The 16,039-nt window shown below is 37.5% G+C and overlaps 1 protein-coding gene across 1 annotated transcript in view; it reads left to right on the top strand.

The window, feature by feature from the left end:
- The first annotated feature begins 829 nt into the window (after positions 1–829).
- The window catches only part of LOC109860762 (ubiquitin conjugation factor E4 A), a 30,506-nt gene continuing 15,296 nt past the window's right edge, over positions 830–16,039 (top strand). The window contains exons 1-3 of the mRNA XM_020440044.1: positions 830–1,528; positions 1,626–2,021; positions 2,107–2,433. Coding sequence (XP_020295633.1) covers positions 983–1,528; positions 1,626–2,021; positions 2,107–2,433 — 1,269 coding nt within the window. The 5' untranslated portion in view covers positions 830–982. The remainder of the gene's footprint in view (positions 1,529–1,625; positions 2,022–2,106; positions 2,434–16,039) is intronic.

Below are 16,039 nucleotides of genomic sequence, written 5' to 3'. Positions count from 1 at the left end.
CGACACTGTGTAACACAATGGCCATTAGTGTGAAAAAGAGCATGTCAGTGTGTCTCACTCACACTAGTGGACACTGTGTTGCACAGTGTCGTCTGTGTACGTAGCTGAAAAGCTCCCGAAGATGCGAATTCCAGTGTATATAGAGTTCAGTGATTCTCGGACGTCTATCTTCGGCTGCTTTCCTTTTAAGAGACACAGTCGACACAAGTCGACACAAAAGTCATTCTGTCTTTGTTCAGTATTCAGTGAGAAACAAAGACAGAATGACTCTTGTGTCGACTTGTGTCGACTGTGTCTCCTAAAAGGAAAGCAGCTTTCATTGCTCTCGGCCACTCTCTCGACCTGCCGCGACCACCAATCAACTCACTGCTAGAAAAGAAGAGAATTACTCCACGACTATTTCTGTCTCTTTTAATGAAGCGTCAGCTCCTCTTACACGAATGTTCCGTCTATTATATAAGTCTATGGTTTGATCATGGCTGCGTTCCGAGTTACGCATTTGTCTATAGTACACGTTACATATAATATAGATAAACGCGCGCATATGCGTAACTTGGAACGCAGCCCATAGGCTTGTTCTACAATACAGTCGTAAACCCTAAGTCGTAAGAAATTGACCAATCACAGATAAATCACAGAAGAATAATCGATTGTGATTGTAGAACAGGCCTTTTACAGTACAGTCGTAAGCCTTAAGTCGTAAGAAATTGACCAATCACAGATAAATCACAGAAGAATAATCGATTGTGATTTGTCAATTTCTTACTGTTACGGTCTAAAACTTTCCATTGTAGACGATCCTTAACGTATGTATTGACAAGACGTTCGTTGACATGGCTACGTAGTTGCCAATGTGCACCGCCTATGAACATTGCGCTGGCTTAAAGAGCGGAAAAGTGATTACACATTCTCTCGTGAGCCTGGCCGCTCTCAGTTTTCTCTCTGCTGTTACAATGATTTCGGTATAAAAAAAACTGCAACTATGTGCGACGATTTAAAGAGCAACCCTTTTGCTGGATTATTCTCGACAAATAATGATGCTGTATCATTCTCGTCGCAGCATCCTGCCAATGCGAGTAACAAAAGCTGCAATACTGATCGCACCGAATTATCGTTGGACACAATTAAGGATAAGTGTGAGAACACAACGGAATCGGTAATTTCGAGTGACAAAGTCGATCAGCTTCTGGCACAGGTATTCGGCTTAACGTTGCGTCGAGATAACTTTGCTCAAAGATGTCTGGTGTTTATTGATGCTGATTCAATCGGAAACGCCGTCTTCGAGCGCTTGATGTTGTCAAATCCCAGATCTGTGTTAACAAATTATAATAATGATAAATGTGCAAAGGATATCGATAATCATATCGTTGAAACAGAGGTTATAACTTATCTTTACGAGTGTTACTGTCGTCTAAAGCGTTATCAGACAGACAGCTGTCTGGAAGATACTAAACGAAACGCTTGTCAAATTGTACTAAGAAATGTCGATACACTTTTAGAAGAACCTGATTTATTTCAAAATCAGAAGGTATGAACATTGATTCGTAATAATGTTCTTTTTCTTTCTTTTCTCTCTAAAAAAATATATTGCTTAGAATTATATTTGTGATGTATTGTTTATTCAGGTTTATGATCAGTTTGTTGCTTTATTTACTGATGACATTGTATCAAAGTCAGAATTACTTGCATTTGTTAGTGATATAGTGGAAGAAGTAACAAATGCAAATCCAGAAAGTGATATAGAGGACATAATCACCAAGTCATTCAGTCCTATTCTTGATATTGTTCATAAAAATGTAGTTCAAAGCAACCTCTTTACCTTTCGTCAACAGTGGTTTGATTTATTATATGTGTTTTCCACTATTGAACCATTAGGAAAGTTAATACTTCGTCATAGCACACCAAAAAATAATCAAGGCTGTGCATATTCGGATACATTATTGGGTGCATTCTTTAGCATAAGCTGTCTACCAAAAACAGCTAAGGATCCATATGATTTGTTTGATAAACCTTTATGGCAAGTACGGATGCTTTCTTTCAAATTTCTAAAGTCAAGTAATCTCTTGTATTATACAATTTGCTTTATATATTGTTGAAACATTATAGCAAAATACTGTAATGGAAGGTACCATATGGACAGCCATGAATAGCTTAAATGAAGCTCTGCATAGAATCTTTCACTCTTTACTTAAGTGCTCCACAGAAGTTCGTCATTTAACTCTTCAATGGCTGGGTAACTGTCTTCATATGAATGCAAATAGAGGAAAACTTTGGAACTCTCATATGGAAAGAGGATTATTGGGAGTGCTGTGTGTGTCAGATGGTTTTATGCTCAATATGGGTTATGTATTGTTGCGGCTTTGTCAACCATTTTGTGTTAAAGTGAATGAAACCAAAATACCAAAGATAGATCCTACATACTGCAGTGCTGAGGTTAGTTATTTAAAAACTTCGAAAACAATTAATGTTAAACATTATGTACATATATACACACGCGCATGTGTGTGAAGGAGAGAAGATATACTTTTGAATGATCGCTCCCGATCGTCCTGAAATTTCACATATAAGTTGTGTTTGATGTGAGAAATAAAGTGAGCGTGATTTCCACTTTGGGAAATAAAAAACTAATTTTGTATGTATAATTATATCAACTAAAATCGACTCTATATGATATATAACATATCCAATGTGGTATTTCTATTCAGTGTGAGGAGTCTAAAGCATCGGGCAATGGAAGTAGACATTGCTTTGCACAAACCATGTAAAGATGTATAATTATAGACTTATAGTTTTGCATCTGAGGCATCGCATGATAAAAGGTAGACCTTGTTTTGCGTGGAAATTTGTAAACCTCGTTTTCTATTAAGCAGTGTATGTGTAGAGGCAGTGTGTTCCGCATCCTCTTGCTCAGGCTCCACCACTAAAACTCTAGGTAGGTTTGGATTGAACCACGCTTTAAGTGAAAAGTAAACTCATGTAAAACAATTATAATTATCGACCTAGTTTTGAATCCAAAACACCAGACGATAGAGTAAATCTTGTTTTCCGCGGAAAGTGAATTTGCAACTCCACAAAGCAATATTTATTACTACTCCTATCGCTCGTTGCTTTAGAGATTTTTTACATTGAATAGAACTATATATTATTATATATGCGTATACGTCACATAGAGTTAATTTTAGGCGATATAGTTGTATCATAAACAATTAATTTTTTATTTCTCGAAGTGAAGATTACGCGCACTTTATTCCTGAATCAAATACAACTTATGTGTAAAATTTCAGACCGATCAAAAGCGGTCGTCATTTGGAAGTACATATATTGCTAATTTCGGGAAATAGATAATAAGTTTTTTGTTTTATGTACAGGGTATTTTACCCATCTGTACACTTTATTTAAAACCGAAGGAAATGGTTCTTTTGAAAAATGTTTTAGATAAAAGTTGTTGAGGAATTAGTAATGTATTACTTGGGCATATACGATTGACCTTGAGTGGCGTCGTGAAGGTCGGATTTGAATTTTTAAATTGGGAACTCATATATTTCATTGCATATTCTCTCGTAGTTTGCCTCGAGAGCTTTTCCAAACACTATAATAAAGTATTTTGTGGCACATGAACCATATTACACAGATAACTTTTTTGCACACAGAAGCATGTACTTATTTTTTATATATTATAACAATTATATTTCCTGAGTAAGAATAACAGTCATTTTTGTCGTTTACTAACAACTTGTTAACACAGAAAATTTTATAAATAGACCATTGTTTTCGAAACAATATTAATAAGACTTTTTTATATTATTTATGTTTGTGTTGTAAAACACGACTATAAGGGAGCGGCTACGGCCCCCTGCACCCTTCTCCCGAAAAACCTTAACTTAACCTGATTTTTATTTTGCTTGGGGGAAATACTTTATATATATCCCGACCCCTGGGGGGAAAAAAAGAAGTCGAGGTTATGTAGGACTCCTCCGAAGGATTTTTTTTTACCCACTAAAATCCCCAAGGTGTGCCTGCCCTGCAGTTAAGGGAGGGACCCGGTACCTGCGGGACCTGGTTGCGGACTCAGTCGAGACCCTCCCGCTCCTGATTACCATCCCGGTAGGGTTGCCATATCAAAATTTTCAAAACTAGAACTTATAAACTAAAAACCCCGGACATTTTGTTTGCAATCCCGGACGTATACAAAAATGCGTGTATATGTTATTATTAAAATTGATCAAAAGAAACAATTGCATATAAAATAGTTATTTCACATATAATCAAGAGGCACGGTAGTGCCTCGCGCCAAGTTCACGCGCAACGAAGTGGCGTTCGAACTGCGTGAGCACACTGTGTTTCTTATACGCGAAAACCAGGCATTTCAATGGAGGGGAGAATTTTAATCAGCCATTTTTTACTAACGACTGAATTTACTAACTGACCGATCGACTTCTTTTTAGTCTCGTTCGATTCACGTTGAAAAACTGAAAACAAAAGTATTCTAGCGTTTTTGTTGTTTCTGATTTTTCGAGATATACGACGATAAAGTTTCAAAGTGAAAAACTTTACGATTTTTACGATTTAGAAACGTCGGTTTGTACTTAAACAGTATATTAAATTCAGTTGCAGCTTAACCATCTCGTTTTTGAGTGATCTAAAAATTTAGAATATTCGATTTCAGATTGTTGGCAAAACTCTTTTAAAGCCTCTGTTCTTACAGTAAAAATTGAAAAATGATTGAAAATTTTTATAACAATTAATTTTGTATCAAAAGAAAAATTGTCACAACCTTTATGAACCGCGTTGTTGATGATATGAAATGGATATGAGCTGGACAGCCGACGCCAATTATTTGTTTCTGAAGCTTCTTTTTTAACTTAGTGAAAACATTATTTTGGCCTGTTCTGTTTTTACCACCAAACTTCGTATTGCAGTTATCGCCACAAAAAGCAATACATTTTGATGACAAAAAATGTTTGTCTAATTCTGTTAAAATCATATCGGTAATTGTATCAGAAGTTTCATCAGTTATTTTTAATATTTCTAAAAGTTTTGTTGTACTGGTATTACGAACATCGTAGTATTGAACAAGTATGGGCAGTAATTTTGTTGCCGTGATTACTGGTATCGCATGAAACGCTTATGAAAGACACTTCTTCAATTTCTTTTATCATTTTAGATGGTGACAGTACAGATAACACATTTTTTATGATTGCGATGGCTTTAGTTCTATTACAAGTAGTGTTCATAGATCAGAATCTTGAAATAATACCTTATTTAAGTTCATAGTGCAATCAAGAGATAAGAATGACATATGGTAAGAATGAAATATTATATGATATGCAATAGTTCCTTTAACTGTGCGAACTTTATCATTTTCGGGAACTTTTGAAAAAACATTATCTATTTTTGATTTGCCGGCTTGATTTTGATCCAATTTTTTGTTTATTTGTACTTAAATGTTCGATAACATCATGCGAACTTTTGTTTGCAATTGAAATAGTTGATGAGCATATAGTGCAAACTATTTCCCAACCAAAACGTCCACGTTTCATAAATAGATATTTTTTTTGTTATTCTTCGTTGAATTTACATTTTTTTGAATTTACATTTTCTTTTCGGCATCTTGTCAGTTCTAAAAGTCAAACCACAAGTCCACAGTGTAAAGATCAAATATTTTAATTATATTATGTACAAGATACGATACTAATACTATGTATTTAGATATTGTTTTTTACTCACATAAACAATATTTAAGCAAAACACGTCGCACTGCTATGAGAAATAAACAAAAGGCAACCACTGTGGCGAATCGGCGTTCACTTGACAACAATCGTGTTCAGCGGTAACATGTTGCAGCGGTAGAGGGGATGCGCACAACAGCAGCGGGTACTTGCTGCTGTTGTGCGCATCCCCTCCACCGCTACAACATGCTGGAACTGGCCTAACTGAATACAGTTTAATGCGGGAGTAATTAAAATAAAATATTTAGAAAATTCTCTAAAATTCCGAACGATCATAATTATCCCGGATAAATTTCACCTTCGGGAAATCCTCCCGGACGTCTCCGGACATCCTAAAAAAAAGGACAATGTCCGGGGAAAAGAGGACGAATGGCAACCCTAATCCCGGGGGGGAGAGAGAAAACAATACCTTTCCTCGTAACCACGACTTTGCGACGAAGTGAGCACACGCCACCTCGACGCCCTTCACGGGGCCGAGTGCAGGACAAGACGGAGCCGCCACTCCGGCTTGTCACAGCTCCCGACGGTGCCACCTACCCTACCCGTGAGATGGACGGTTCCACCATGCGGCCGCCGTCTACCTCACTCCTTCTGCTGGAGCAGTGTCCGATAAACAGTAGTCCCTGACTCCAGTATGACACCGCCCCAGCCCGTCCGAAACGTAACCTAACCTAATCTAACCTAACCTCTTTTTTTTTAACGTGGGGAAATTCTTTATGGATATCCTGACCTTGGGGGAGGTCAGAGTTATGTGGGACTCCCTCCGGATAGAGGAGGTATATTCACTAAAACCGCCACGGTGAGCCTACTCGGCGTGACTGGCGAGGAGGCCTCGGAACCTCAGGGTAGAACAATCCGACCCCCCTCCCACGCCTGATACATCTCGTGGGGAGGACATTTCCTTCCCCATATAACGACGTATGGCGACGAAGTGCGGCCCATCCACACTTTGCCGCTTCTACTGACTGGGCCTCGTGCAATGGCTGAACCAGGCCTCCATCTGATTCAGCCTTTGGCCCGGTGGACAAGTGCAAGGAGCCGTTGGGGGACCGCGGAGAGGATCCGGCTCCTCCGCGCCCGCGGCTCCAACTTAAACCCACCTCCCCTCGATCCGACACCAAGTGTTACGTCCGGAAGGAGAGAGCCCTCTCCGGAAAAGCGTGGGGTAGTGCCCTCATCCCCGGACTTAGTGTCAATCAGGTTGTGGCGGGGGAAGGTGTCGACGCGCGCGACCGGCAGCGTTGCCGGCCGCACCTGCCTCCTCCGCCTCATTCGACCAGGCTCCCTTTCCCTGGCTCTCTCCGCGGCCTACTTCCGCACCATGACGGTCTCGCAAAAGGAGACCGCGGCCGCGCGCACCTATTCCCCGGAGACGAGTTCTCTGAGGAGGGCTCCAAGAGATGGGGCTTTTCCCGTCTTGGCGACCGACTCACGGCGCTGGTCTGCCCACTCTGGACATTCCTCCAGAGTGTGTTGCGCCGTGTCGTTGGCCGCCCCACACTCGTGACATTGCGTCGTCGGCTCCTTTCCTATTCTGTGCAGGTATTCACCGAAGCACCTGTGTCCGGTGAGCACCTGCGTGACCCGATAGGTCAAGCAACCCGCGCAGTTGTCCAGCCACTGGTTGACAAACGGCCGAACAGCTGTTATGACCTTCTGGACGGCCACCCATGGCTCGTCCAAGTGTTGCACCCAACGTCGGCGCAGCTGGTCACGGGCCTGACGTTCCGACTGAGCTAGTGCCTCCGCAAGGACGTTGTCTTCCAGACCCTTCCGCAACAGCTCGGCTCGACGGTGATACCTGACCGAGTACATCTGTGCGAGGAGGGCCAGCGGAGGCACACCCGCCAACACGTTCGCCGTCTCTGGCCACGTCTCTGTAACCGCAGATGACGCGGATAACTGCCGTGCGTTGGGCAGAGCGGAGCAAACCGAACTTGCTCCGCCCCCCGGCAACCTAATCTTAATCTGACTCTAACCTAACATAACCTAACCTAACATTTTTTTACGTGGTGGAAATCCGTTACGGATACCGTGGCCCCCGGGGGAAGGGGCCAGGGTTATGTGGGACTCCTCTCTCCTTCCCGCAAGAAGGAGGGGTATACCCACTAAAACCACGGTGTGTCTACCTTGTTCATTATAGGGAGGGACCCGGAACCCCTTGTGCAGGACTCTGCCGGGACCCCCCGTTGAGCAACTTAAGTACATTTTGGAGGGAGCATGAGCATGTTCGTCTCCCTCCAATCTATCCTAAGTCTGGCGACACGACGGGACACGCCGTCGTGTTACCCCTTTCCGCGACCGCGTGCAGGACGGGCCGGGGCCTCCACCCCGGCCCGTCACGATCTCGCAACAGTATCTTCCCTGGGTGAACGGTTCCATCCAGAGGCCGCTGCGCTGTCGCTTTCTCTGAGTTTTCCCTGACGGAGCGGCGGACTGCTCAGAGGACCCGACTCCCTCACGAGTCCGCCGCTCCTGTCTCCCTCCCCACACACAAGTGGGGAGAGGACTAGTGTCACTTGGGCCTTTGACCTCGGGGACGGACGCCCTGTCGCCCGCTTGCGCACAACCTAACCTAACCTAATCTAATCTAACCTTGTATCACTACAATGGGTGCGTTTTGGACGTTTACGCACTTTAAACATTAGTCCGTTTTTATTGCTCTTTAAATGTAGAATAAAGATAGACTGATACTCAAAGCGTATAAAGCGCCAAAATAAACGCACTTAATATCATTAATGTCACAATCCATAGTGCTTCATCTGTGTATTATTGTACATGTGCAAATGATCACAATGGACAATCAGGATCTGCGCAAAATTTTTGTGTAAATGGAATCTAGGCAAACGAGACCTGTGCAACCGTCGATCTGCGCAAAAGAAAGTTTGGCTATTAGGATCTTTCTCTTTTTCGTTAAGTACTTTTCGAGTTATAAAGCTTACAGTCGGCATTACCCAAGATGTATTACGCGGAGGCAGAGGTTGTCCAGTCGGATTTACACCTCTTTTGTGTTCCGAAGAAGATTGGAAGATGATGATAGTCAATGAAAATAAGATCGGTAGTTGATTCAGTTAATGAAGGCACGATCCAGCCAATTAAATGCAAGATCGGAGAAGAAATGAAGGTTGAACGTAAATAATTAAATTTATCCGTCATCCTCCGAACTTGCCTTCATTGACTGGATTATGCCGATCTTGCCTTTATTGGCTGGATCAACCTTTGATCTTGACTCTATTGACTAGATCAACTACCGATCTTATCTTCATTAGCTATCATCATCCTCCGATCATCCTCCAATTTTTCTCGGAACACATAAGAGATGTAAATCCAACTGGGTAATCTCAGCATAATACATCTTAGATAATGCTAATGTTGACGATACAGTAACTTTCAAGCCTTATAACTCGTAAAATACTTAAGGAAAAAGTATTTTATTATAGTGTTTGGAAAAGCTCTCGAGATAAGCTACGAGAATATTTTAAAACTTCAAGTCGATCTTGATCTTCATGACGCCATTCAAGGTCAATCGTATATATCTATGTAATGCATTATTTAATCTCCAACAATTTTTGTCTAAAACATTTTTCAAAATAACTACTTCCATCGTTTTTAAATGAGATGTACGGGTGTCTGAAACACCCTGTATATAAATATATATATAAAACAAAAAAATTGGCTATCATATATATATATTTGTTTATTTATTTATTTATTATTACAACGCCCGCGTTATTTATATCGGTGGAAAAAAGACAAAAGTTATTTCTAGTGACGGATATTGATTGATAGATTCAAATCAAAGAATCAAAGCCCGACGCCTATTTCTTTTGAATTCTTCTTTATAATTTATAGAACATGCTGTATTTCTATCAAATTGTAATAAAAACGTTGTGTTTGTAATTCTTCGTGTGTATTATTGAAAGCCGTGAGTTACGCGTACAACGTAACCAAGTTTTTGATTCACCGATTTAAATTAATCGATCAAATATTCAATGTTAGAGATAACTCTTATGTCTTTTTTCCACTGATATTCATACCAAGCGGTCATAATACTACACACACATACACAGGGTGCTTTTACCTATATACGTACACAGGTGGCACTGTACAACACAATGTACAACTCACAAGGGGAACACCAGACATTGCCCCGTCCGAATTGGCTGAATTTTATATATATTGTAAGTTGACCTTCCTAAATCGTCGTAAAATAATAGGACGCACCTCTCAAGCATTTGCAAGAAAAACGCGTTTAAAGATTTTCGTGTGCTTAATATACTGTTAAGTATGAACAGTTTGGCAGCTAAGCAGCGTGGCTTAGTGGGTAAGGCGTTCGACTACCACTCTGCATTATGCTGGTTCAAATCTCATTTTTTCGAAAATTTTTTTTTTTACGTTTGCATTGTAGCTTATTATGTGAGCGTGTTGTTATATGTATTGTTTAATATTTCATCTAAAAAATTAATGTTTTTATTATAAAATTAATAATAATTAAAAATTATGACATGTATTTATTTACATTGCTTTATATGTTGTGGAATTTAAATTTAGACTAGAATTTAGAGTGTTATGCAATAAAAAGTTTATAAAGTATAAATAAAGAAGAAAACAAATTCAAATGCAATATAAAAACATGTAACTCTTTTATTATATTTTAAAGAAAAATTACTCGTCTTTAGATTCATTTTCGGACGAATTATATATATCTTGGGATGATAATTATAATAAAAACACGTATAAAACATAATATTAATCTGCAATGAGAACATTGAATAAAACTTCTATTTTTACAAACAGTTTCTTAACGGCAGTTGAGAAACAAATTTCATTCATATTAAGAAATATGGGTCTTTCTTCTATTAATTTTGACGCATACCAAGCATATAAAAGCATTGGTTTAAAAATTGGAGTGCTTAATTGATGCAATAGCAAAGAGTGTATTTTTATTGAATCCTCGCGAGTATAAATGTCTTCTTGTTGCATTATTGTAGAACAATTTTGCAATTGTTTGATAAAATTTTTTATTTGTCGATAAAAATAAACGTCACAAAGCTGACAGAGAGGCGTGCATTTTGGAGTAATTACTTTTGGAAAGCACGATGCTCTATCTGTTTCGTCTTCAAAAACGTCGTCGTATAATGTCATATCGGTTTGATCTTCCCACGAATCTATTAATAACAAAAATTTATTATTTCCAACGTAAGGAGACAAACAATACTTTACATAATCGGTATATATTGCCTTTGTTAATTTGTCCGACTTTGAAGTCGTTACATAGACGTTTTTATATTCGTGCATTAATTGATCAATTTTTTTCTGCACTTTAGGACCAAATTGTCTCTTTGATTCTTGCATGCATAAAAATACAATAGGTAATATTTTTCTTGAAGCAGTGATGGAATATTGTGCTGTATAAGAATGAGAGATAGCATGCAGATTTTTCTTTTTTACAAGAACAGTTTTTGATCCTTGTGCTGCAAGCGTTCTATTATAAGTCATTTGATATTGACATCCTGTCTGATCCGTATTAATGACAAAATCCAAATCAAACTCGGGTATAATTGTCTTTGTTTGCATTTGAAAACGTTGTGTCGTCGAACTCGTAAGGCCTTATATACTTCTTGTTATTAATTTCAACGAGCCGTAAGTCATAATTGTTTAAAATTACGCTGACTGAAAATTAGCGTTAACAATATTATCAGACCATCTTCGATATATGTATGAATATTGCGAGACTAACTCCAAGTGCCTCGGTGGCCTAACAGGGAAGGCGATGGCACGGAAAGCCGGAGATTCCAGGTTCGACTCCTGGCCGAGGAGTTTTTTTTCGCAATATTTTAAAATTAGTTAGGGGGGTATCTGGGGTCTCATATGTGAGATGCAAATCCAGCATCCCATATGAATTTAAGAATTGAGATTTCAATTAAAAAAACTCTCACTTGTAAAAATTTACAAGTGGAATTCGTTACATGTGTATATACAGGGTGTCCCAGAATTGGTTTAACATCTCTCGTAGGCAGGTAGAAGGAATAAAACTGAGGTGAAAAGTCCTATACCATTTTGCTAGATTCGCAATAGTTACTGAGATTTTAATTAACAAAGATCCGCGAATAAGCATGCATCGGGCTGTCTTACGCGCGTAGGACAGCCCGGCGCGCTTCACACAATTACATTTTAATATGTATATGTTATAGTATATGCTGTTATATTAGCTTCTCCCATATGTCGCTATGGGTAACACCGTTAGCGCGCGAAGCGCGGCGGGCAGTCTTACGCGCGTAAGACAGCCCGATGCATGCTTATTCGCGGATCTTTGTTAATTAAAATCTCAGTAACTATTGCGAATCTAGCAAAATGGTATAGGACTTTTCACCTCTGTTTTATTCCTTCTACCTGCCTACGAGAGATGTTAAACCAATTCTGGGACACCCTGTATATACACGCACAGTTTCCGCTCAAACATCCTGTGAATGGATCGTAAGGCCTTATATATTTCTTGTTATATATATAATTTATAGTTTTGAAATCTTTCTAATTCTATAATAAATATATTGTGTAAAATTATACCTGCTCAAGACATTATCTTGCTTCTTTAGTGTTCAAATGTCTGTGTTTTAATATATTTCTATTTATCGACGAATGTTTCTCCTCGTTTAACGTCGTATTTCCATGTACGCAGCATTTTTTGGTTTTTTAATTTAGAGCATCCTTTTTTCTGTAAAGTTTTTATGGTCCATTTCGCATGCATTTCGGCTAGAGCGACTGCCTTTTCTTTGTAAGTTAATGAAATATAATTGTAATGTAATTGTTTCTTGAGAAAGATTCAATTCTGGCTTATTCTGGACTCTCACGAGATATGCACTACATAAATATAAAAAATCACATTTGTGTATTATAATTTTTATAACTTTACTGCTTCAAAAAATACAAAGTTTTAAAAGTGGTAACAATTCAAAACGTACTTCTGTGTATGCGTCTGCATTTGTAGCATCTATCTCTTTCTGAAGTATTAAATCTTCATCAATAATTTTGTGATTTTGCAGCATACACATTATGTTTTTAAAAATTTTCTCGCCCATAGCAATAAAAGCGGCCGAGATTTCTTTTGGTGATGTGTCAAATATTAGATTTTCTGTTTCCATTAAACTCTTACATAAATGAGAGCGTTTGTTAAATTGTCTCTCGTTATTGATTCCTCATCTATCTGTAGGCTCATAGATTCCGAGCTTGACTCCGAGCTCGAAATATTTTGTTCAACATTAGTACTTGGCTCTTGGCTCATTTTTGTCACTGCACTATACACGATATGCTCGGAACGCTAGCTTTTATTCGACTGCGAATAAATCAACGGTCTTCAAACCGTTAAAAGCTTCAATCTCACAAACAAATCTCATATAAACAAACCTAGTTCTCCGATAACGTGTGTATATGATTTCATAATACAGATATTCTTATCAAGAAGGGATATTCTAGGTAATCGAAACTCGTTGCAGCAAGAATAATGATTGCATAGCAAATAAATTTCAGTTGAATGTGCTCATTGCAGATTAATATATGTTTTACATGTTTTTATTATAATTATTATCCCAAAATATGTAATTTGTTCGAAAATAAATCTGAAGACGAGTAATGTTTTTTTAAGATATAATAAAAGAGTTACATGTTTTTATATTGCATTTGAATTTGTTTTCTTCTTTATTTATACTTTATTTAAACTTTTTATCGCATAACACATCAACTTATTTTTATTGCATAACACATCAAATTCTAGTCTAAATTTAACTTCCACAACAGGTAAAGCAATGTAAATAAATATATGTCAATTTTGAAATATTAATTTTATAATAAAAACATTAATTTTTTAGATAAAATATTAAACAATACATATAACAACACGCTCACATAATAAGCTACAATGCAAACGTAAAAAAAAAATTTTTGAAAAAATGAGATTTGAACCAGCATAATGCAGAGTGGTAGTCGAACGCCTTACCCACTAAGCCACGCTGCATAGCTGCCAAACTGTTCATACTTAACAGTATATTAATCACATGAAAATCTTTAAACGCGTTTTTCTTGCAAATGCTTGAGAGGTGCGTTCTATTATTTTACGACGATTTGAAGGTCAACTTACAATATATATAAAATTCAGCCAATTCGGAGGGGGCAATGTGTGATGTTCCCCTTGTCAGTGCTTTCCAACTACGACACAAGTCAATGCAATCGTACACAGCTAAAATAATGTGTCCGACCGTCATTCTATAGATATCAACATTATTCCATTTGATACCATTTATTTATTTAATTGATTAATAAAGTTTTATTAACCTTTCTATGCCAGATATGGGTCTTCAAGACCCACCCAAAAGTGTTAAAACGATGTCTTTACTAGGTAGTAATGTAGCGCGCCATCTGAAAGCCATGAAAAAAAAACTTTAGGGCCTTAAACAATAGTAGAAGTTAACAGCATCCTTTGTTTAATAGCTTTGCAAAATTTGAATTTTGAAGAAAAGGGTCTGAGAGACTCAAGTCTGGACAGGACGTTGGGATTTCGAAAAGTAAATAAGTTTTATTATATATTTCAATATATTTCGTAGTTTAGTAACTTCTTGATCTTCAAAAAGATTTAATTGTTAAATAAATTTTTTTGTTTGAGCACTTCTAATAATATTAAAAAATTGTTTTTTTATAATTTTATCAAAATATATGTACATTTATAGCAATTTATTAGGTAATAACGCACAGAAACGTTTCTTTGAAACTACTAGAGATTTTTTCAATTTGTTTTTTTTGATTGACGCAGAATTGTTTACACTTTCTATTTAAAAAAGGAACATGTCTAAATATTGATTTATTGCTAAAATATTGCGTGTCAAAGTTGGGCGCTAGAAAAATGCATTTTTCAAATAACATCTTAACAAACCTATTGTGAAAATGTTTTTTAATTTTACGATTTTTAGAAGACATGTTTTGTCCCTGAAAATACGAACGAGCCCGTACAAAATTACGTTGCAATTTTATAAAAATCTTACACAAAAAGTTATGAATTTTTAAATAAAAAGCTTTTTTTCGAAAAAAATTGTTAGGTTTTTCTTTAAACGCTTATATCTTCAAAACTAGTAAAGATTTTTTCAATCTTTTTATCGACGCAGAATCGTTTAACCTTCCGATTTCAAAAAAAAAAGGAAAAAATATTGATTTTTGCAGAAATAGTTGAATTTACAATCGCGTGGATCTCACAGACTCAGTCTGGACAACTCATAAGTCATTCTTTATGTCTGGCACTGAAAGGTTAATTTCGTTAATGTAAAATTGTAAACTATACTTAATTAATATCTAAAATATATACTATACTTAATTCATATTCTCAAAAAATAGTATTACAGAAATTATAATATTTATCTGTTACTTTTACAACATTAACTTTAACAATTTAATTTGGACAGTTTTTTAATCAGTTTTTTATATATTTGAAATAAGTTTTTTCTGGCAATTTCAGATTAGGTGACATGTACTGTATTCAACTCATCATACACATACATATGTACCAAAAGATCTAATGATAAGTTCTGTAAAGTGACTGTCTTGCACACTGACAATGAAATAAAAAAGCTACATACGTTCTAGCTATAAGTCGACATTGTGTAACACTGGTCTAGTTTCCACCAAAGCATTAATTCACACCTAATGCGGCGTAGAATCAAATTTAAGTCGATGGAAACGCGTCAAATTGCGCTCACTTTTACTTCGATTTATAAGTACTCTACTTCCAATGGAAACGGAACATTAAATTTGATCTGTACCGGAGTGAAACCGAATTGAGGGTTTCGGTGGAAACTAGACCACTGTGTCACAAAGTGTATGACTGTATTTTGTAGCTAGAAAGCGCGCGCGCACAAACACAACAACATTAATTATATATATATACAGGGTGTCCCAGAATTGCCGTACAATCGCTCGTAGGCAGGTAGAAGGAGTAAAACTGAGTCGAAAAGTCCTGAATTATTTTTTTCTATTATTTATAATGAAGGAGTAATTGTTGAGTAAATCAGGCCAATCAGCGCAGACCTTTAGCCAGACGCACGTCAGTGAGCCGCGCGCCTGGTGTGTGTGAGCGCTACTTGAGCAAAGGAATAGGACGCACCTCTCAGCCATTTTCGAGAAAAATCGATTCAAACTATTTAGATTTACTTATATACCGTTACGTTAGTACGGTTTTTTAGAATCGCGGTGTAGCGCAGATGCTTAAGCGCCTGATTATTACGCTTGAGACTAAGGTTCGATTCCCGTTTTTTTTTTTTTTTTTTTTT

The sequence above is a fragment of the Pseudomyrmex gracilis genome, unplaced genomic scaffold (genome assembly GCF_002006095.1).
Source record: "Pseudomyrmex gracilis isolate BER0280 unplaced genomic scaffold, ASM200609v1 scaffold_466, whole genome shotgun sequence".
Taxonomy (NCBI): Eukaryota; Metazoa; Arthropoda; class Insecta; order Hymenoptera; family Formicidae; genus Pseudomyrmex; species Pseudomyrmex gracilis.
Note: the sequence above shows the minus strand (reverse complement) of the source record. Positions and strands in the feature narration are given on the sequence as shown.